At 39.3% G+C, this 24,130-nt stretch overlaps 1 protein-coding gene across 1 annotated transcript; it reads right to left on the bottom strand.

The window, feature by feature from the left end:
- Positions 1-965: 965 nt before the first annotated feature.
- LMOD3 (leiomodin 3) lies at positions 966-13,104 on the bottom strand. Its single transcript, XM_021695167.1, has 3 exons — positions 12,811-13,104; positions 8,895-10,274; positions 966-992 (listed from the first exon to the last, which is right to left on the bottom strand). The coding sequence occupies exons 1-3, from the start codon at positions 13,102-13,104 to the stop codon at positions 966-968; spliced, it is 1,701 nt and encodes a 566-aa protein (XP_021550842.1).
- Positions 13,105-24,130: the final 11,026 nt, after the last annotated feature.

Genomic DNA, 24,130 nt, shown 5'->3' with positions numbered 1-24,130 from the left:
TGTGGCAAAGCAGACTGAATTACTAAACTGGGAACAGATAATGGAGGGCCTTGAATAATACGTTAAGAAATTTAAGTTTAAACCTATAACAAGTTTCCTCTAGAAGATTTCTGAGGAGATTCACAAGATCAAATTAGAGTCACAAACTAACTTATATATATATTTCGTTAACTAAAATTAAAAACTTGTCATTAACTATCTTATTTATGCAAAAAAATTTTTTAAACAAAACATGCTCTCTGCCTTTGTCCCTCTATATATGGAAACAGGGAAGTGTATATGTATATATATATCTGCAGGGTTTGTTTTTCCCATTACTTTTCCTGGAAACACTGTGTTCTCCATGTCCTACGCCTCCTTGCTCTGCTCCTCACAGATATGTACTGCTTCTGAAGTACGACGCGCCAGGGGAATGTCCAAGAGAGCAAACTGAACAGGGTTGGAAACTGAAAATCCCACCTCTTCTCCAGAGAAGAGCTAATGAACAGTTCCTCCATTTCAGAGCATCCGCATTGAGCATGGAGCTCAATTCACCCCTCACATTTCCACAGAGTGAAACACGACTGGTGCCATGAATTACAGCAGGAGATGGAGGAAGAAATATTTAACACTTCTATAGTATTTATTGTTATTTACCAGAAGAAAGCAAGAGTAAAACAAACATTTATGGGGAAAAAAATTTTTCATTTTAAACTTCTGCTGCTGGAAGCATGACTAAATTTTACCTAAGTCACTCAAATGGATTGGAAGTAGAAAATGTTGTCCCAGAATAGTAATTTTTTATCTCCTTCCCCCTTCCTTGTCAGGCCCTTATTTTGCCTCTGCCTTTACAAAATCCTATCAGATGCCAGCCTTGTTCCCAGTTCCACCACCTGGCTCCAGAAGTATGCCGCTGAGACGGTCTCCAAGCTCTGACCCGAGTCATTGTCTCAATTCCTTGTTCTTCTAGAGTATTCTGTTGCCACTTATGCCAGTTCTTTTGGCAGTTGCACCTGTGGATTGAGGTAGTTGAAGAAAAGGGAAAAAAATTAATCCTGGAAATTCAAGAGTTTGGCAGCAAAAATGACAAAACTTACATGCGTCAGAAGTTGCAGAATGGATGAGAAATTTGGGCCAGAGAGCCTCCCAAAGCATAATAAAGCAACAGTAACAACTATATCCACCACTCCTGGGGCATTTAGTGATGCCAGGGACTGATCTAAGGGCTTAAGCACATGGTAAAGCATATCATAAAAACAAAAGGGCGGATGCTGGAGTCTGCCCGGTTCAAATCCTGGTACTAGTATTCCTAGCTGTGTAGGGCTGGGCATCAATTTTCTCAGCTGTAAAATGACAGTAACAGTTATGTGGCTAATGGACAAGGCCACTTTAAGGATTACGTCATATAAAACAAGTTAGTAAGCAACGCCACACTTCAAAAACATCTTCTCATTTTATCCTACAATAGTCTTATAAAGAGGGGACAGGCTCGGAGAGGAGAAGATTAGTTAGTGTCCGAGCAGGATTTGAACCCAAATCTGCCTGATTTCAGGACCCAAGCCTTAACCACAAAAAAACAAACAAACAAACAAAAACCGCCACAAGAGTATAAAATATATGTTCTTTTATAAACTGGTCTTTCCTTTTTGAAGCACATTCCTAATTTGAAACTCACTTAAATTTAAAAAAACAAAATATTTGGAGAAGCCCCAAGGGCAAAAAAAATTACCAAAGAGTAGCCTACCAATTAACTTTCAGGTTTATTTCATAGGAACAACTTAAAGATAAGGCAAGTTCTTAAACAGTTGCAAATGGTGTCACATCTTAGGAGAGTGACTTATCCATCATGTAGGGACCTTCCAGAGGACACTGAAGAAGTACAGAGGACACTCAGAGTTTGTATAATAATGACTAAGATGGGAGGGTTGTGACTGCACTTTCATAGGGCTCAACCATGGAGAACACAAAACAGTGAAGAACACCAGTGAGCCAAAAATACAACGCCAGGCAGTTAAAATAACTACAATGCTGCAGCAAATAATTAAAACAGTGTGTTCTTTGTCTTGTTGAATGGGGAAAAAAAAAAGCATTTTTATATAATGCTATTCCAGATACATGTTTATATGCAGGGGAGGGATCCAAACTAATAAAAATATCTTAAAAAGCAAAATGTGGCACTGACCCAACATAGTAAGCCCAGACACATATTGATATATTTAAAATATGACCAAGCTGGAAATTCAGATCCCTGTGAACAAGAATGAATCATGGTTAGCTACCATTGGTCAGCTATTTGGAAAAGAAATAACAAAGTGGGCTTCTTGCTCCCTACTTACTTCTAGAATTTAACTCTTTAATTCATCTGTAATATGGAATGTTCTCTTAAAAACCAAAAACTAGGTTAGCCCGGTGATGGGTATTAAGGAGGGCACGTACTGCATGGAGCACTGGGTGTTATACGAAAACAATGAATCGTGGATCACTACATCAAAAACTAATGATGTATTGTATGGTGACTAACATAATAAAATCAGAAAAAAAAACCCCTCAAAACTATAAAAGCATCAATAAAAGATGGGCAAATATTTTAGTAAGCTTCAAAAGAAGCCATTTCTAAGCAGAACACAAAAGACAGAAACCAGAAAGGAAAAGAGAGCTATCCTCGATGTTCTAAATATATAAAACTTACAAACACATGAGAATCAGCTTGCAGTACTGTCAGGGGCCCTGTTCCCCCTTCACTGACTGGTTAAAATTAGTTTAAGAGAAGTATGTGTGGATAGCATCAAACAGGGCACACACGTGTATACACTCACAGAGACTGGGGCAGGAAGAGAAGATCCATCTCAGCAGGGGCTATTTCATTTGGTGTATCAAGTTGAATTCCTGCTCTCATTCAACGCCTCAGTGGGTGTCCAGGAAGAGATGAGGAAGGCCTACTCTGAGGAATTCCGAACCTACTAGGAGACCCACACTATACCCATTAGGGTGCTCAACCTGAAGCAGAATGTGGGAGATGCTTTAAGAGAGGTAGAGATGAAGGGTCATGGAACTATAAAGGGAGCATATTCACTACTGATGGTTTGTTCGGTTTCTTTTGCTAAATAGAAATCCTATTTGAGCCAAGCCTGTTTGGATAGCTTTCAACAGATAGAAATAGAATTAAAGGTCATTTGAGCAGAGGGCATGGAGGCAAGAAAAGAAGACCCTTCAGGGCAAGTATCAGGAGATGTGGTTTACCCTGGGTGTCACAGAGTTGTGGTTTTGGCAGTGTGGTGTCCACATAAGCAGCATTAGCATCACCAAGGACCTGGAGAGAAATGCGAATTCTCAGACACCATCCAAAATCTAATGAATCAGGAACTCTAGAGATGGGCTCAGGAATCTGTACTCAGCCTTCCAGGTGATTCTGATGCATGCTAAAATTTAAGAATCACTATCACAGACTTCAGAAATGTTGTATACTATACTCTTTTTCCCACTAGGTATTAGGAAAAGGCAGTTCCTACGCTGTGTAATTCTAGTCAACATATGCTCTTTCAAGAGGAGTTTGAAATGTTACATAGCTCTTTCCCATGGAGATTTCTTTTATAAGGAGCTAATGGAACAAATAAAATAAGGAACAAAAAAATAGGGTGGGGGAAAAAAGTCGTTGAAGACAACTCTGGGGCTCTAGACCTGAATGTGTGAGAGAAGGGAAAGAACAATGAACACAGGGAACCAGAAACACAAGTAGACCTCAACTCAAGAGGTTGTCTGGGGAAAGACTGAACGAAGGAGCTAAGAAAACCCCAGTGATCGGGCGCTTGGGTGGCTCAGTTGGTTAAGCGACTGCCTTCGGCTCAGGTCATGATCCTGGAGTCCCAGGATCGAGTCCCACATCGGGCTCCCTGCTCGGCAGGGAGTCTGCTTCTCCCTCTGACCCTCCTCCCTCTCATGCTCTCTGTCTCTCATTCTCTCTCTCTCAAATAAATAAATAAAATCTTTAAAAAAAAAAAAAAGAAAAAAGAAAACCCCAGTGATCTAAGCAGAAAGAGAGATCCGGGGAGTGTCCTAGATTATGTGACAATTGAAACAAAGGGCGAATATAAAATGGGAAAGAGGAGGAAATTGCAAAAGTATAGAATCCAGAAATCCTCAAGAGAAAAGATCTTGTTAATGAGGCAAAGACATGGCCAGAGATGGAGATGAAGACTCAAGAGTCTGTAACGTCCCATTTCATAATCATAACAACTGCCGATATGTCATGGAGTCTTTTGGCTAACTAAGTCTGCTTTTGATATTCTTAAACTAAAGTCTTTCCAAAGGAGACATTTAGCTGTGTTTTTAGGCAACTGAGTGGAAGCAATCCAGATATACATAGGTGAGCCCAAAGTGAAATTGAGTGAATGTTAAACTACCTTTTTTGATTGGCACTAAAGCTTGCAGGTGATATAAATGCATTTGGCCTCAGTGAATGAAATGATTGTTGCAGATGGGATCTTATTTCAGGGAGAAGTACAAAGACCCATCTAGGATGGTAGGCAGTGAATGGCCCACAAAATTTGGGGATGAAAGGAAATCACACATTGGCCAGGGAGGGATAATCCTGTACAAGTCTCACGTCTTTGTTTCGGGCTGGTATCATATTGACTCTGATATTAACTTATTGGGAAATGAATTTGTGATTACCTAATGAATTCACCTAAGACAGAGAGTTTAAAAACACACCTAAAAACAAGAACAAAACAAATGAAAAAATTCTACAGGAGCCAAGTAAGTAATGCAAATGAGGGAAACAGGCCAGGTATTAGGCAGTAGGGCATGGTGGAGACTGAGAGAAACTGGAGAGTCCATTACCTATTTCAAGGGAGAAGCCAAATGCCAGATCCAGCTGATGTGTGCCATGAAAATGCAAGCCCACTGTGGCCAGCTCTGATGTTTCAAATGGTGCCAGATATCTAAATGTTATTATGTGATATTTTAAATTTTGTACAACAATATCCAAGCCAAACACTCCAGGCCTGCAGATGTGGCTGATAGTCTGCCAGTTCTCCATACCTGGCCCACAGAATAATCTCTCTTAAACTGGTTAAATGGGCAGCTTCTTGGAGGAGGTAGCATTTAAGCCAAGCAAGTGTACAGATTTTCCTTTATTCTTTGCTATCAACTTCATTTCAAGAATCTCAGGCCAGAAGCATGGCATGGGGAAAGAACAGGCATTGAAATGAAAAAATACAATTAAAAAATATAAACAGACTGCTTGATGGGATATATTTTACTTATGCAAAAATACTATTTGCAAGTCCATGAGAGGAAAATGAAAACAAAAAGGAAAACAAGACCAGCTAAGGCTAAATAATTTATGTTTTTGGACATTCAGGATTCTAGTTAGGAGCCTCAGTTTTTAAAAAATCACAACAAAAATGAAATCTTGCCATTTGTAATGACATGGATGGAGCTAGAGGGTATTAGGTTAAGCAAAATAAGTCAGTCGGAGAAAGACCATTATCATATGATCTCACTGATATGTGGAATTTAAGAAACAAAACAGAGGAACATAGAGGAAGAGAGGATAAAATAAAAGCAAGATGAAATCAGAGAGGGAGATAAACCATAAGTGACTCTTAATCATGGGAAACAAACTGAGGGTTGCTGGAGGAGAGAGTATAGGGGGATGGGGTCACTGGGTGATAGACATTAAGGAGGGCACGTGATGCAATAAGCACTAGGTATAAGACTGATGAATCACAGGCTTGTACCTCTGAGACCAATAATACATTATGTGTTAGTTAATTGAATTTAAGTTAAAAAATATTTTTAAAAAATCACATTTCAAAATTATGCTTTAATTTTAACCTCACACTTGAAAACCCAGGGGTTTGGAGGGCATCTCTGTCCACAGCACAAGAGGGGGAGAGAACAACCTAAAAACCTTTAGTTTCACTTTTCCAAAGTGAGTGCTGTTATGTCTCATTTGACTGGCTACAAATATCCCTTTCTGCTGGGACTTTACCATATTACCACCAAGGGCATTTTCAATATTTCACTCAGTCTAAGAGGCACATTTTGTGACATTTCCACAGCCCCCAAATCAGAAAGCACCTTACAATCCGTAAGCTTTGTAACAGCTGACTGCAGATTCAAGCACGGACACACCACGGCCTTCTGCACTATCAGCACTTCCATTAACCACCCACGCAGATGTATTGCCATTTAGAGTAGCTTTTTGAAGAGTGACAAAACCAACTTGACAAAATGTGATGGGTACGTAACAATTCTTTGTACTATTTTTGAACTTCTGCAAGTCTAAAATGATTTCAAAATAAAAAGACTATCTTCTAAAAAGATCACACTATGATTCAGCATGAAAGCAGAAATTTATTATGTAGCAAGGCACACAATTTGATCAGTGGAGAACAAAAGGTCATTAGTGGAGTGAATTTTGGTCAGTGGGATGATGCATTTGCACATTTTTTTTTTAAATTTTTTGCGGAGCATCTTACAGGACTACGTGGATGAAGTTGTGTGACATTCTCTATCTTAAGTACATGCAAAGAGATGTCTCTCACAGGCCAAGCCAGGCAGGTAAAAGAAGGAGAAATTGCCAATCCCTTAGAACAGATAAAAGACATTTCAAAGCAGAGGCTGATATGCAAGACCATCATTCAAAAATCATGTCAGAGTTTACTTTGAAGCATGTTCCTTTCTTAGTGGACATTAAGCACAAACAAAACACAGTTTAAAATTGATAGCAGTTTAGAACTAATTGAAAATTAAAAATGTAGCAATTAGCCAGGGGTTACGTTTTTGTCATTATCCTCATAAATTTATTTTAATGTCTTTTGTTCTAGAATCTCGACTCAAAGTTGAAGTGTTTTCAGTTGACTAAAAGGCAGAGTGTCCTGACTGTGGAAATTATAAAACCAAGACCGTAAGTTCCGTGAGGTCAAGACTGTGCCTGTCTTATTCACCGCTATATCCCTGCCCCTCTGATGGTAGCTGACATGCAGGTGCACTACGTAAGTATATGCTACATTAACGAATAAGTGAATGGGTAGAATGAAACAGACTCCAGGGTAAGCAGACTTGCTCAGTAGAACACTCCCTCGGAAGGCAGGGAATTGGGTCAGATAATCATCTGAACTTCATTCTCTCTTCTACTCTGAATCCACATGCCACCTCTAATGTAGATTTTAAAAAGACTTCTCTTAGGGCACCTGGGTGGCTCAGTTGGTTAAGTGTCCCGACTCTTTTTTTTTTTTTTAAGATTTTATTCATTTGAGAGAAAGAGAGAGAGAGCACACTAATGGGGGGAGGGGCAGAGGGAGAGGGAGAAGCAGGCTTCCCACTGAGCGAGAAGCCTGATGCGGGACTCGATCCCAGGACCCTGGGATCATGACCTGAGCCAAAGGCAGATGCTTAACCGACTGAGCCACTGGGCATCCCAAGTGTCTGACTCTTGATGTCAGCTCAGGTCATGATCTCAGGGTCATGAGATCGAGCCCAGCATTCAGCTCTGTGCTGGGCGTCGAACCTACTTAAGATTCTCTCCTTCTCCCTCTGCCCCTCCTCCCCCTGCATGCACTCTCTCTGTCTCTCAAAAATAAATAAATAAAAATTAAAAACAACAACAACTCCTCTTCAGTCTTTTCAGACTGTTATTTTCTGATGGTACAGCCTCCCAGGCAGCTTGGATATGCCTTACCAATGACTGGTTACACAATGACAGAGCTAATTTCTCTCAAATCAACACCCCATCCACCCCCCTACAGGGGTCTGGCTGCCTGGAGAAGAGCAGGTGCAGAAAGTCTTGATGTAGTACCCAAAGGGCAGGTGAAGAACTCTTGCCTGACCTCACGGGACCTTCTAGTGTTCTCACCCTGGCTTCTACCCTAGGAAGAATCAGAATCCCTCTATGACATAGTGGAAAGTCTTCTTTGATTGAGAAGAATGGAATGCTGTCAATTCTGCATAACCAGGAGATGAGAATAAGGGATATACATCTGTGTAACACATCTTGAAGAAATTGTGACTCCCTATGATGAAATAACAGATGGACTATTTTGGCTAAATTACACACTAGATTTTAAAATAATACAGTTCATTATCAACTACCTGTGACTTTTGGACATACTCCTTTCAGATTCCATAAATGCTATCATAGTAATGACAAAAAATATTATTTCTTCAACTTTACCTGCAAGGAATAACACATTTTCATGTATCAGCAGCAGTTAATCGTGGATCACTGTAAACATTAAAGCTGAAATAATAGTCAAAACTCCATTAATTCATGGTGATGCTAACCTGAAGTTTACCATTTGTCCACCTAAAAAAGTGAGTATATGAGTGCAGTTGCAGGTAGTCTCTCTTCATCTACTAAAAAAGAACCAACTATTTTTAAACATTTTGGAAGCACTCAGTTACTTACAAGTGACGGGCCTAATTTAGGCTTTGTCCTTTATTATTCCCGCAGCAGGTTCCTCGAGATCTCTGAAGGTCAGCTCTGTGGCTGGGATGAATAAACGCTTGACCCTGGGCCTGGAGCCGAATTTCAATGTCAACTCTACCTCTTTCTAGCTCTATCTCCTATACATGGTATTGAACTTCTCTAAGCCTCAATTTCTCTTTTATAAAATGGGGAGAATAATAATACCTACCTCATTGGGTTGTTAAGATGATGAGTTAATTCATATAATGCATCTGGCCTATAGTAAGTGCTTAATAAACGTTAGCTATGAATATCACTGTTATAAAGTTGTCTACATGTGTGCACATCCTTGGGGATAATTAGTAATTTCGGTTCCCTGGCAACGCTGATGGGCTTCCTCCAGTTAGTCACCACTAATGAGACTCTCCACGTGTTAAAACAAGCAGGGGGAGAGGTGGGATACACCGGAGCTCATTCACCATTTCTCCTTCTCTCTACTTACGGGCTTAAGATAGGCGACGTTGCTGTGACGAATGTCATTCAAGAGCTGATCTCTGGGAGTGATTTCTACCAATGGGGGCGGCCTGTTTCTTGGCACCGGTTTGAGCGTTCTGATGACATCTTTGAGGTTGGTCTTCTCAGGTGGTTCTCTGGCCTCGGGCATCCGAGATTTGCGCTGGATCCTCTTCAGCTTCACCACCCGGAAGGAGTCAGGGTCCGTCCTGTACTTCGGAGGCTGCGACGGCTTCTTGATCATTTCATTCTGTTGACCGAAGGGGGCCGCTTGGGGGTTGGGAGGCTGAGGAGGAGGTTGGAGGAAGTCCCGCATCCTGGGATCGGGCATGGGTCCCCCCAACCTCTCCCACATTCCAGGTGGCAGCCCCAACCCATTCTCCAACATGGCTATCAACTTCCTCTGCTCTTTGAGCTGCTGCTGCTTCTGTTCCTCTTGTCTTTTCTGCCGTTGCTTGTCCTGATTCCTGGTGAGCAGATTGGTTACCACCATTCTGGGACCTGGGAGCTCAAAATGGTAGCCCATCTTCAGGAGAGTGGTGTTTGCCTTCAAGAGCCGGGAGATTTCCATTTCAGCTTGGTGGCCCAGCATGTGTCTTTGATTGTGAAACCGAAGCTCGGTGAGTGTCTCATTGAACTGGAGGCACCTCATGATGGCCACAATTCCTTTACCTGTGATGAAATTGGACTCGATGTTGAGAGTGGTAATGCTCCTATTTTCCCGCAGCATGTTCGCCAAGGCGAACGCGACATTCTCATCCGCGCCCACGTTTGCTAAGCTGAAGGTTTTGATGTGTTTGTTTTTCTTCATTGCATTGACAAAGTCCAGTAACATCTCCTTGGGGATGTTTTCAATGTTGTTCAGGTTGAGCTCCTTCATGTCGGGGTCATTCTGTCTAACGCGCCTCAAGCTCCCATCCAGGTCTGTTTGGTTTCCCGAAGGCCTTGCACTCACTTTTAGAAAACTGGTATCTAGAGCTAACTTCTTGGGATCTAATTTTGATATTTTTTTCTCACCTTTTTCTTGGGCCTCTGGTCTGTCTTTCTGTTCTCCAAATGCCTTTACTTGTGGGCGGCTGCTCTCACCATTTCTGATCTGCTCCTTTACCTCGCCTTGCACTCCTCTTTGTGGCTTTTCCACGCTCTCTTCGCTGTCATCTTCTCCTTCCTCATCTTCATCCTCGCCATCCTCATCCTCGTCATCTCCTTCATCTTCTTCCCCATCAGCATCACTGGTTTCTGGGACATCATCGCTGCCTTTTGATTCTCTCTTATTTGCAGCGATTTCATTGTTGAGCTTTCCTTTTAAATACTGGGACACATTTTTATTACCTTTGTCTACTTCTTCATGCTGTTCTTGAGTGTCCACCTAAAAGAGAGGTTTATGTGGGTTAGAATGCATGGCAATGGAGAAACAGGAAGCAGAGCAGTTGCTACTGGAAATAAGAGATTTATTAGGAAGTGAAAAAAGTAAGCAAATAAGTGGTGTATATAGTATCCATTTGTGTGCATATACATATATAAAAACGCATATACAACATATAAAAGTTTATAAATGTATAAGAAAAACAAGTCTGTTGTAATGTTTACCCAATCAGCAGTTCTCTCTTAGAAAGAGAGGGAACCATTAAGGTAACAGGGAAGGGTGTGGTGCCTGGATGGCTCAGCTGCTGGAGCACCTGACTCCTGATCTCAGAGTTGTGAGTTCAAGCCCCACTTTGGGTGTACAGATTACTTTAAAAATAAAATCTTAAAAAAAAAAGATAACTGGGGAGGGGACGTATTTGGGGGATTTCCAGTTTTTACATTATATAATTCTGGAGTGTTTGAATGTTTTTTTAAAAACAAGATACACATATTAGTTTTGTAAGCAAATATAATCTAAATAAGGATGAACTTTTATAGCCATACTACAGATACATACAAACACATACTTTTTGTGTTTACCATTCCATATGGTAAAATGAAACCTAATTTTGTTTTTGGATTCTGTATTGTTTTTTAAAATGGTGTTCAATTCTAGAAGTGGTCCAAAAATTATTTGCTTTGAAAACCTTACGGAGTTACTCGATCAATACACTGAAGTCTTTGTTTTATATATAGCCGAATAGGCATTTTTGTGTTCAATAGTCCTGGGTTACACAATTTACCTGTTGCCCTAAACAAAATTTACATTCCCAGGATATCTGCTAATCTAGTATAATGTGTATATCAACTGTCCCTGAACACATAATATATTGTGGGGAAAATGAGAGCACTCTGATACTCTGAAATATACCAAAGACCTAGACTTGGATTTTTTGTCTCCTCAGCTCTGTGACAACAGCCCTGACTACTCCAAGGACAGGATCACAAGTCCAGTTCTTTTGAAACAAAGTATCTAGGGGGCAGTGCCAGCTACAAAAGAGGGCGGGATTATACAGACATTTAGAAACAACTGCTTAGTCTAGAAAGGAAATTAGCAGTCTCTAAACAATGACCTTTATTAGATTCTTGCCCATCAATTAGTGTGCTTGCCTATACCCCATGTGTACCTCATAGTGTCATTTCGGACGCTGGTGTAGCATTTTCAAGCAAGAACTTGATCTTGCTTACAACATATTGTAGGTTGGAAGTGACAGTTGACAACAGTCATCCTAACAACCTTAAAAGACGTCCCCTCTGCATTTCTCATCTGTCCCAGCAGGGGGAGCCAATCATCAAGCTGTTTAAACTATACCAAGGAAAGAAAAAGTGTTCAAAGTACCCAATTTTCTTTTTCTGAAATTTGCATTCAGATAGAATTGGTTTTTACTCCAATTGTATAATATGTTGATTCCAAATATCTGCAGATTGTATCTTTAACTCCAACCTGACCGAACTAGCAATTTCTTTAGTACGCGTTAGTACGCATTTAAACTCTTCTGACCATGAAACGAGTTTATAAGTTTCCTTAATTACAGCCAGCGTGAGAGCAATGTGACAAGATACAGCTGTACCAGCAGGCATAACTTAAAGAGTCTTTACCTGCGGGGATCTTGGTCTTCCTTTGGCTGTGTCATTTTTAAGTGGAACATTAAAAAAAAGTATGCTGATATGTAATAGGTTCATAGATTCAACCACAACTCCAGTGCTCATATAAGAAATATATTTCAGAAAGAACGTCTTTACAACAACCATCTAAAAGCTATCAATTTCTAAATGTATTACTGATATCCAATAAGTTGTGTTAATACGGAATTTTTTGGGTCATTTAATTGGTTGAACTGCAGGTTATGTGGTAGGACTTCGGAAGGGCTGTGACACCCTTTGAGTTGTACGTGAAATACTGCCTATGAATGTATAAGCAGAAGGAGGGGTACAGAGCTAAAAAAAAAAAAAAAAGGAGTGAGCCAAAAAAAAGGAGTTAAGGACAAATGCTTATAGATTACGAGTTAATTCATTAAGTTTCATGTCTGTAGAATCAGGCTTTCTTACACAGTGAACCCCACAGCCATTTTTTTAAAAAAAAGACATTTAGGGGCGCTTGGGTGGCTCAGTTGCTAAGCGTCTGTCTTCGGCTCAGGTCATGATCCCAGGGTCCTGGGATCGAGCCCCGCATCGGGCTCCTGCTCCACGGGAAGCCTGCTTCTCCCTCTCCCTCTCCCCCTGCTTGTGTTCCCTCTCCTGCTGTGTCTCTCTCTCTAATAAATAAAATCTTAAAAAAAAAAAAAAGAGACATTTACACAAAAACTACCACTTTTCCTTCCCATGTAAGTGTTTCAGGAAGTTCCAATCTGACATCAGATTAAATGTTATGATTTAATCTAGCAGTGGCAACCAAACAAGACCAAACATGAAGTCTTGAGAAATGATAGTTGCCCCATGGACACCTGTCGCTCGGGCCCAGGCAGCCGTTTCTCTGCTGTACACAAATCCCTGATTACCTGGGATGGCACAAAGGTGACAGGGACACGTTCGTCTTCCAGCATGCGTCTGGATGCCTTTTGCCAATACATATAATCCATAAGAGACTTATGGTCAAAGTTTCCCGTGGGTGGCTTGTCAGTCTGATCCTTCTGAATCATTCCCACGGGAAGCCTGGGGTCAGGGGCCATCACTTCCATTTCCGACTGCAGTTTTCTCAGCTCTTCGGGGGACAAGTTGGCCAAGATTTCATCTTCATCAATCTCCTCGTCAAAGAGTTCTTCTTGATCTGAATTCCTGCTGTGTTCCGACATGATTTTTTTCTCCTATATTTTTCTCTGTTACTAGAAAAGGAGAAATAATCAAAGACTCTCAAAATAATAAAAAACTCTCAGGGAATCCCCCCAGTGAACAAACATTCCAGATTAACACTACTTGAAGAGATTTTCCCCTAAGGATCCCGGTGGTGTGTGCTGAGCAGCCTCGGGGGTACTGCAGCTAAGCTCATGCCGTATCTATATTAAGCAGCTCTTGGCTGGATTGGGTCAATTTATGAAACTACTGTGCCGCTCTCATTTTGGCAACTTGAGTCAGCTGTGCAAATCCATCTGACATTTCAGTGCAGCTGCTGAGGTCTGCCAGTAAGTAACAGGTCTAGAGAATCTCCACAGGAATAAAATCAGTGCTCTTCCTATCTACTGTCATACCCCAATTCATGCAGCCCCCCCCACACACCCCAGCACTACAGGGGAGACCACGTCTTTTTATCTAGATGACTAAAGCAACTTACAGGATTTCGGAAGGAAGATCCAACCAGAGACTAGAGTTCTACAGAAGTGAAAATTTCACTTGCGGGTGGAACTCGAGCTCTCAGGGCTTCCCTCTTCACTCCAGTGTGACTCTGGAAGCAAACCGGCACACAGCAGAGCAGAGGTCTGGCTATGTTACTCATTCCCAGCGTAAGCTGAACCTTTGCAAGATGTCCTTATTTGCATCTAGATCCTGTGATCTAACAGATGAGGACAACCAGCACTTGAATTTCCACTATAAGCGAGGAGTTTAATATTGTAAATAATTTGTTTTTCTTACTAAGTATCCATTAAGCCAGGATAAATTAAAGTGGATCACAAATGAACTGCAACAAAACCCCAAACGGTTAAAGCGCTGGAAGAAACCATGAGAGGATTTTTTTTAATATATCCTCAGGGGGCAATATTTATCCAAATGACAAATGCACATTATTTTTTGACCCAGCAATTCCTCTTTTGGGAATGTATCCTACAGATACACTGTAGATAGGGGTGAAATGACAGGTGCACAGAATTATTCAATATAACAGTATAGAATGGTATGTATTGTATGTAAGGGGTAAAAGAATATAGGCATATATACAAATTTTATCAACATAACAGATCCTTGGAAAGATATACAAGAAACCATTATCCTCAATACTTTTGGAGAGAGGAGCGGCTTGTCTGGGAGACAAGACTAGGAAAGACCTTGTTAACTGTATACCCTTTCATAATTGCCGACTTTGGGACTTTATGAATATAATGCTTAGTTAAGCATTTAATGCTTACTTCAATGCTTATTCAATGCTTATTTGTACATTTATTGTACAAAGCTTAAGATAACACAGGGAAGTATAAAGAAAATAAAATTTTTCTCTTATGTCATCACTAAGAGCTACCACTATTAATATTTTGGTTCATCATTCCAGTCCATTCATCCAGCATATGAACTAAACAATCTTTTGTCATCTGTTTTTTTTTTTTTTTGACTTACAAAAATCAGGATTTTTCCATAGCATTTTTTTCTAACAACATAATTTTTAATAGTTCTCTGTTAAGACTCTCATAATTTATGTGAGCAATCCCCAATTGTTGAATATTTGGACTGTTTTCAATTCTCACAAGCACAAGGAGTTCTTTAATAAACATCCCTTGTAGCTAAATAATTACACCCATGTAAGATTATTTCCTTAGGATAAGGTGAATATATTCTAAGAAGTGAAATTGCTGGATCCAAGAATATGAAGAAATGGAAGGCTTTTCATATGTCTAAGTGATCTGCTCAATATTTTTGCAAATCATCCCCAATACAAACATATATTAAATTATTTGCAAGTTACATATATAACTATTGTAATATATCATTTATAGATATACTTAGAATATACATGTTCAAATGTTCTTAAATATATTTATAATTATAAATGTTAATTTTGACATATGTTTTGTTATATATACACACACATATACAGCTTTATAACAAAACATATGCAGAAAAATCAAATGTGAGAAGTCTTAAATGGATGTTCTAATGTTTTCTTCCTATCCCAGTTATTTATTTTGAACACCCCAAGGTTGAGAAGTTTTTCATAGATATGGCTAAGTGACTCCCAAGAAATTTATTACCAATTTACTTGAATGATCATGTTTATTTTTTAAAAGATTTTATTTATTTATTTATTTGATAGAGAGAGACACAGCAAGAAAGGGGACACAAGCAGGGGGAGTGGGAAAGGTTGAGCAGGGAGCCCAATGCGGGGCTCCATCCCAGGACCCTGGGATCATGACCTGAGCTGAAGGCAGACGCTTAATGACTGAGCCACCCAGATGCCCGGAATGATCATGTTTAAAGTAAAGAACACAGGTGCATAGTGGCAACACGGCATTGGCCTCCTGCTGTCAGGTCTTCCTACTGTCCCTGTAAAAGGGACAGATGTGCATGGCTTCAGGAGGCAGGAAGGCAGACCACTTTGCAGATAACTTTTTTTTTTAAGATTTTATTTATTTATTTGACAGAGAGAGACATAGCAAGAGAGGGAACACAAGCAGGGGGAGCGGGAGAGGGAGAAGCAGGCTTCCCGCCGAGCAAGGAGCCAGACGTGGGATTTGATCCCAGGACCCTGGGATCATGACCCGAGCCAAAGGCAGTCACTCAACCGACTGAGCCACCCAGGCGCCCTGCAGATAACTCATTTGCAAACCATCATTTCATAGACATCGTTTGACAGTGGTCTAAAGAGACTTGACCAAGAAGAGTCTTGTGTTCAAGGTGGTTTGGGAAATGTAAAATTCTGCTTTTGCCTCTTAGAGATGTGCACAGTACCTGAGTTTTTAAACACTCTGAGAAGTCACACACAAGAGAAACCAATTTGTTTAACCCAATATTCCCAACCTCATTTAATTCATGCCTCCCCACCCCCACAAAAAAGTCATTTATTAATACCCTGTGCAATTAACTTTCCAAAATTCATACTTTGGGGCATACTGATCTAAATATGAAAGAAAAAGATCTGGCATCAATCTGCTGGATTCATGTTCCAGCTGAACTCTTCAGTGACTATGTGCTATTGGACAACTTACTTAGCCCAATTACCTCATCATATAAAAGGGATCAGAGACTAATAGTTACCATATGCAATTATTGAGAGAACTACATGAGGTTATATATAGATACACAAATTAAATAGGATTGTGCATGGCACAAAGCAAGCCCTCAATAAGTGTTAAATATTACTAGTCTCATCTTTCATGCATAACCACAGAAACATTTAAAGAAAAACAAAGGCAATTACAAAATGTAACACATTTTATAAACCACTTCCATGGGAGAAACCATTGTATTAAAGTCAATCAACAAAGGGCTTGAAAAAACTCTTACTGCTTTTACAGAAAGCAAGAGGCTTTTAGATGGGACTGTGTATAAGGAAAATAGAACACCACCATTTGCATGTTAATATACAGCTCTCCCAAGAAAAGGATCTGAATTGTTGCTTGTAAACGTTCAGATTTAAATTCTCTGCTGGTGACCAAATGTTTCTGATGATCAAAAGCAGATTGAGGAACTGCTGTAAGGGGTGCTCTTTCAGCTAACTTCCATCCTGCTGAATAGTTCAGGAAGCGAGTACATCTCTCCCAGTGGCTTCCGCTGTGCATTTTACTCATATGCTGACAGAGAGGGTTTTGCTGGTGTAATTAGCCTCAATTGATGCACAGATGATTGAGTTGTGCTTTCTCTTAACGATGTTGTGCAGTTGCCATCTCAGCAGCTTCTCACATCAGAATCCAACCACCATACCCAAAGAAAGCAGCTTGCTGTGGGACTACTGAGTTTTCTAGCCAGGTAGGGCATCACAGATCAGAATCTCTGGCAAAGGTTACAGAGTGCACTGAAGCAGGTCCTAAGTCCCTCATCTGAGAGGTGCCCTCCCTTTACATGGAGCAAAGATGTCACGTAAAACTTCTCTTAAGTACATTTGTATGCTTTTCTTTTGTTGATCTGTCTTTTGTCAATTTATAGGGTCTCAGCTGGAGAACCATGAAGGTAGTAAGAAAATACTTTCCTCCTCGCCTACACTAGGCATGTCAACTCTGTGCTTCAGTTCATTCATCTGCAAAAGTGGGATGATAATTGTACCTACTTTAGGATTTTTTTTAAAGGTTTTATTTATTTTGAGAGAGAACGTGCACACATGATGGGGGAGCTGTGGCAGAGGGAGAGGGAGAAGCAGACTCCCCGCTGAGCAGGGAGCCCCATGTGGGGCTCGATTCCAGGACCCCCAGATCATGACCTGAGCCAAAGGCAGACGCTTAACTGACTGAGCCACCCAGATGCCCCAGCTACCTTAGGATTTTTGAAAAACCTAAATGACACAATCCATGGTAAACACTTATTTAACATTAATTATTATAATATTTTCACAAAGTGTATGAATTTTTCTGCCTAGAAAGTGCCTGATTCCTAACAAATATTGTTCAAGACAGAAATAAATGGCTGTTCAGCTCTGTTCTTTCCAAACAGCACATAGAATACATGTAAAAGAAATACGTAAAGCTTGACACATTTATGAAAAGTCCTGATGGTAAAAGGAAACATTTCTTCCTTTGATCCACTTATTTTTCCATCCCACATTTATTCAGGATGGAGAAAACTACGGAGAAGCCACATCCTCCTTCAGCCCCGAGCACTAGCTGTAAGTGAACACGACTTCTATAAATGGTTTCCATATGTCGCTAAATAAATCAGTTCTGTCCTGTTTGTGGCACCCTATTCTCATATGCAATTTCATCTGGATCACCAACATTCTGCTCACTGGCTGCAAAGTGCCTGAAGACTTTGGGAGAGTGAAATAAATGCTTGGCTCTCTCCTCAAATTTCCCTGACCCATAGTTGCATTGCCGCAGGACGGACTCCTAAATTTACAAGGCAAGTGTTTCTCTGCAGCCAAAATACCCAGCCTCTCTTGCTTTTACCAGACCCCAGAGTAGCTTGAATTACATGAGGATTTTACTATTTTATCTTAATTGTTTTATAAGCCATCTCAAAATTGTGAGATTGAATTCATTTGATTTGGGTTTAATTTCAAAGGTGAATTAATTCTCTAGACTTCTGAAGGGCGTGAGGATGTTAATACACTACCACGGACAGTGCTACTACACTAAGTATCACCATTACTTACTACGGCTACTACTATTACTACTACTGTTGCTACAATGTTTATTACTGTTGCTATTAATAGGACAGCTGACAGCTACTACTGTCGCTATTGATTTTATAGCCACTTGGGGCACCTGGATGGCTCAGTTGGTTAAACGACTAGACTTCCGCTCAGGTCATGATCTCAGGGTCATTAGATTGAGCCCTGAATTGAGCTGGTGTTGGTGTTGGGCTCTGCACTCAGCAGAGGGTCCGCTTGAGATCCATTCCCTCAGCTCCTCCCCTCGTCTTCTCTCTGTCTTTCTCAAATAAATAAATAAAATCTTTTTTAAGAGAGAGAGAGAGTGAGAGAGAGCACAAGCAGGGGGAGAAGCGGAGGGGGAGGGAGAAGCAAGCTCCCCATTGAGCAGGGAGCCTGATGCGGGGCTCGATCTCAGGACACTTGGATCATGACCTTGAGCTAAAGGCAGATGCTTAACTGACTGAGTCACTGAGGCGTCCCAGCTAGAGAGATTTCTTAACCCAAAGTTTAGAACATCCCAATGAGAATGAATTTTTTTTTTTTAATTACGATACTAGAATTGTAGTGAAAATGAAGCCACCCAAGTGATTTGAGGAAAATACAAGAAATAAATAATCCAATCTTTAAACAAGTCACACATTAGTGTGAGCCTCCTATCATTGATTTTTGGTAAACGTTTAAGATAACTGTGAATTTTAAATTGAGAAAATAGTTTTTTCCGAACTGATGACCACAAAAACTTTTTACCATAGGGCATATTATAAGAGTAGTGTTCCTAGGGGCACCTGGGTGACTCATTTGGTTGAGTCTCCAGCTCTGGATTTTGGCTCAGGTCATGATCTCAGAGTTGTGAGATCGAGCCCCGCATTGGGCTCCATGCTCAGTGCAGAGTTTGCTTGAGAGTCATCCTTTTCCTCTTCCTCTCCCCCCGTTTGCATGCTCGTGCATGCTCTCTAAATAAGTAAATAAATAAATAAATAAATAAAATCTTAAAAAATAGTAATGTTCCTCATAATGCATTTTGTGACATGTTGACCTGATCAAGTCAAATAAAGAAAACAGAATGTATGTATTTACATAGAAAAAAAAAAAGGCTGGAAAGAAATACTCTAAAATGGTACAAGTCCAAGTGGCATTACTAATGCTTGTATTTTGTTTTGTTTTTTGATCCAGCCTTTTCTACATTTTCAGAATAACAAATAAATGCTGCTTTTACTTTTTAAAACATAGATAATAACCCCAGAAAATCTTTAAAAGTCAATTTCAGAATAACTGCCTTAATCTTGTTACTTGGGCTATGAATATCCTGCTAAAACAGGTAAAAAAATAAATGCAGGTCTGATCAGACACATAGAACAAAATACTTTAACCCTTAAATCATCAGCATCTTTTAAAACAACGCATTCATATTTTTCTCTGGCATTTGTAAATGCAACAGGCAATGTCAAGATTTTGTTTTTGGATACCTCACAAATATGACATTCCCCAACTACTTTGATAAAAGTCCACATTCTCAAAGGCAGAGATATTTTAAAAACTTAAAAACTGAGAGCAAGCCCAAGATTTCTTGATGGCTGCCTATAACACATTTTGCTATAAGGAGATTTCTTCAATCAAGCTGCACATTCACACTCAGTTAAAAGCAAAGGTGATTGTACAACATTGTGAATGTACTTAATGCCACTGAACTATATACTTAAAAATGGCTAATCTAGTAAATTTTATGTTATGTTCATTTTACCACAATGACAAAAACTAAGGGTAGTGAAATACATTTAGGTAGCATATTTTATTTTGAAAGATCCTCACAACTTTCAATATTTGTAAGTGTGTTCACAGGGACACCTGGGTGGCTCAGTTGGCTGAACTTCTGCCTTTAGCTCAGGTTGTGATCTCGGGGTCCTGGGGTGGAACCCCGCCAGGGTTCCTGCTTGGCGGGGAGTCTGTTTCTCCTTCTGCCCCTCCCCCTGCTTGTGCTCTCTCTCAAATAAATGAATAAAATCTTTAAAAAAATAAAAAAATAGAAGAGTGTTCACAGAATTATTTATTACAGTGATCTGGAAACAACCTAAATGCCCAACAATAGGGGACTAATCAAAGTATATCCTATTCTTACCAGCTAATACCTCAAGACCAGTTTTAAAAAATGATATAAAGCTCTTTTATTATGGAATCTTATCTTTAATTTATGGAGTGAAAAAATGCCTGTTATTAAATGACATAATGTGTTAAATTTAAAAAACATATAAATATAATCCACCTATATTTATTTTATATATAAACATAGAAAAAAGTCCAGCAGGATCTATATCAATATGAAGCAAGGATCCTTGTTTTCTTCTTTAAACATTTCCAAATTATTTGAATTTGGAAGTGCATATGTACTTTCATGATCAGAAAAAATCATTAAACCATATTTTAAGTGTATATTAATATATGGGTAATATCCTTATAGGGGTCATTTTTCATCATTAAAATGTAGACCATTCTGTTTGTGCATTATCATGGAGGGGCTAGCAGGACCCCCGTTTTACTATGTTTAAGTGAAAACTTAAGAATAGGTTATACATGAAACTAATATGACATTGTAGATTAATCATACTTAAATAAAAAATAAAGTGTAAAAGAAAAAAAATGGGGATAATTTTTTTTAAGGGAAAGGCAAAAAGGAAATGGGTCGGGAGTTTAATTATATAGGGGAAAAAAAACAGCAAAATCAGTATTTTGAACATGTGTTGACTGCAGATTAAGTGAATTTATAGATTTTGATAGACTTTTAAAATAATCCTATATAAGGGGCACCTGGGTGGCTCAGTCGTTAAGCGTCTGCCTTCGGCTCAGGTCATGGTCCCAGGGTCCTGGGATCGAGCCCCATGTCGGGCTCCCTGCTCAGCGGGAAGCCTGCTTCTCCCTCTCCCACTCGTCCTGCTTGTGTTTCCTCTCTCGCTGTCTCTCTATCTGTCAGATAAATAAATAAAAATCTTAAAAAAAATAAAAATAAAAATAAAAAATAAAATAATCCTATTTAAGATGTTCAGAAAGAAATACAACTTCCCTTCCAAAATAATTATAAATTACCAAACAAGAAAATGTAAAAAAATAAAAATCTTAGAAATAAGTATTATAGTTATGGGAATAAACCATAGGATAAACTCCAGCTGGACACAGAGTGTATTTCTGAATGGGAACATAGAACTGTGATGTACATAATATGGCATGATTCTAGGGCTCCCACATTTTTTTAACAGAAATTCCAGAATAAGAGAGTGGGGAGAATGAGGACAAAGCAGCATCTGAAGAGAAATTATTGTTTATTTTTCAGAAATGAAGCAAGATCTAGGTCCTCTGAGTGAAAGTGTTTTCTGAATACGGAGCAAAATAGGTTTTGAAACATTTAAAACCATCTGCAATTTTAAAACATCTGCACCTCGCCATACTTAGACAACTTGTAGTAAAACTAGAGAACTTCAAAGAAACTACCAGAGAGAAAAGACATTATTTACAGAATAACAAAAACTAAAAGTGACAGTAGACATCTTATTCATAGTAATGGGTGTCAACAGTCAATAGAGTAATATCAAAATATGCACAGGCAAGAGAATCACCAAATTCAGGGTAGTGGCTCTCTCTCTGGGCAGAGAGAGAGGAGTAAAAGCAAAAGGTAACCTAAGACCTCAACGCTAATGATGCTATTTGACTCATTCAAAAACTATGTGAAGCACTGTTGATGGGCATGTAAAGTGGCACAACCACTCTGGAAAACAGTATGGCGGTTCCTTAAAACATTAAAAATGGAACTACCATATGATCTCACAATCCCAAGTTTAGGAGTATATCCAGAAGAACAGAAAGCAGGATCTCAAAGAGGTATCTGCACATCTATGTTTATGATAGTATATTCACAATAACCAAGAGGTGGCTATTGAGCCAACCCAAACACCCATCAACAGATCAATGGATAAACAAAATGTGGTATATATATATATAATTAATAGGATATTATTCATCCATAAGGAAGAGGGAAATTCTGTCACATGCTGCAACATGGATAAAACTTCAGGACATTATGCTAAGTGAAAAAAGCTAGTCACAAAAAAACCAAATACTGATACTGTATGATTCCACTTATATGAGGCATCTACAGTAGTCATATTCATAGTCAGAAGGTGATGGTTGTTGTTAGGGACTGGGGGGAGCAGGAAGTGGGGAGTTGTTTGGTGGATATAGAGTTTCAGTTTTGTAAGATGAAATATTCTGGAGATGATTGCACAAGAGCATTAATATACTTAACACTATTGAATTATACACGTTAAAATGAATATGATAAAAAAAATGGTTAAGATCCTAAGTTTTATATTACGTGCTTATTACAGTTTAAAAAAATATCTGAACAATTGTTGAATGAAAAATATTTAAAGCAAGTAATTAGATGATCAAGATGTGCCTGCTAATATTTATCAAGTGATATTTGCAAGTGACATATCTGATAAAGAGTATCTAAAATAAAGAACTTATAAAATTCAACACCCCATAAATGAATAATCCAATTAAAAATGGGCAGGTGACATGAATAATTTTCCAAAGAAGACATACAGATGGCCAACAGACCCATGAAAAGATGCTCAACATCACTGATCATCAGGGAAATACAAATCAAAACCACAATGAGATATTGCCTCGCACCCCTCAGAATGGCTAAAATCAACAACACAAGAAACAATAGGTGTTGGCAAGGATGCAGAGAAAGAGAAACCCTCTTACACTGTTGGTGGGAATGCAAACTGGGGCAGCCGCTCTGGAAAACAGTATGGGGGTTCCTCAAAAAGTTAAAAATAGAGCTATCCGATGGCCCAGCAATTGCACTACTAGGTATTTACCTAAAGAATACAAAAATACTAATTTAAGGGGATACACGCACTCCTGTGTTTATAGCAGCATTGTCTACAATAGCCAAATTATGGAAACAGCCCAAGTGTCCATCGACTGATGAATGGATAAAGAAGATGTGGTATATTACTCAGCCATAAAAAAGAATGAAATCTTGCCATTTGCAATGATGTGGATAGAACTAGAGAGTATTACGCTAAGTGAAATACATTAGTCAGAGAAAGACAAATACCATATGATTTCACTCATATGTGGAATTTAAGAAACAAAACAAATGAACAAAGGTTAACAAAAGAGAGAGGCAAACCAAGAAACAGACTCTTAAGTATGGAGAACAAACTGATAGTTACCAGAGAGGATGTGGGGGGTGGGGAGTGGGGATGGGGGAAACAGGTGAAGGGGATTAAGGAGGGCACTTGTGATGAGCACCGGGTGATGTATGGAAGTGTTGAATCACTATATTGTACACAGGAAACTAATATTACACTGTACATTAACTAATTGGAATTTAAATAAAACTTAAAAAAATGAAGTTCAGTTGGTATCTCAAACAAACATCCAATACAGAAAAAAAGATTCTATTCATTTTTTCTGAAATATTTTACAAAATAAAAAGTCACTTTTTAAACAAGTTGAGGGTATTAAAGCCACCAACAGAAAAATGGATAAAAAATTCTGGTGTAGGGAAGACCACATAACAATAAAAAGGAACTGCTGATATCCACAGCAACATGACTGAATTGCAAGAACCTTCGGTGAGTGAAAGAAGCAGTCACCAAAGAATACATGCGGTAAGATTCCACTTGTAAAAGACCAAAAACAAGTAAAGCAAAACCTTGGAGATAGCAATCATAAGGGCAGTTGCTGATGGGGGGTGGGGATTGACTTGAAAGCTGGCACTGGGGGCAATTTCTGGGGTGACAGCTCTATCTTGATTGGAGTGTTGGTTGCATCCGGGAATCTATTCGTCATGACTCATCTATTTG

Source organism: Neomonachus schauinslandi, chromosome 1 (genome assembly GCF_002201575.2).
Source record: "Neomonachus schauinslandi chromosome 1, ASM220157v2, whole genome shotgun sequence".
NCBI classification, from domain to species: domain Eukaryota; kingdom Metazoa; phylum Chordata; class Mammalia; order Carnivora; family Phocidae; genus Neomonachus; species Neomonachus schauinslandi.
The sequence above is the reverse complement of the archived record's forward strand: the minus strand, read 5'-3'. Positions and strand labels throughout refer to the sequence as shown.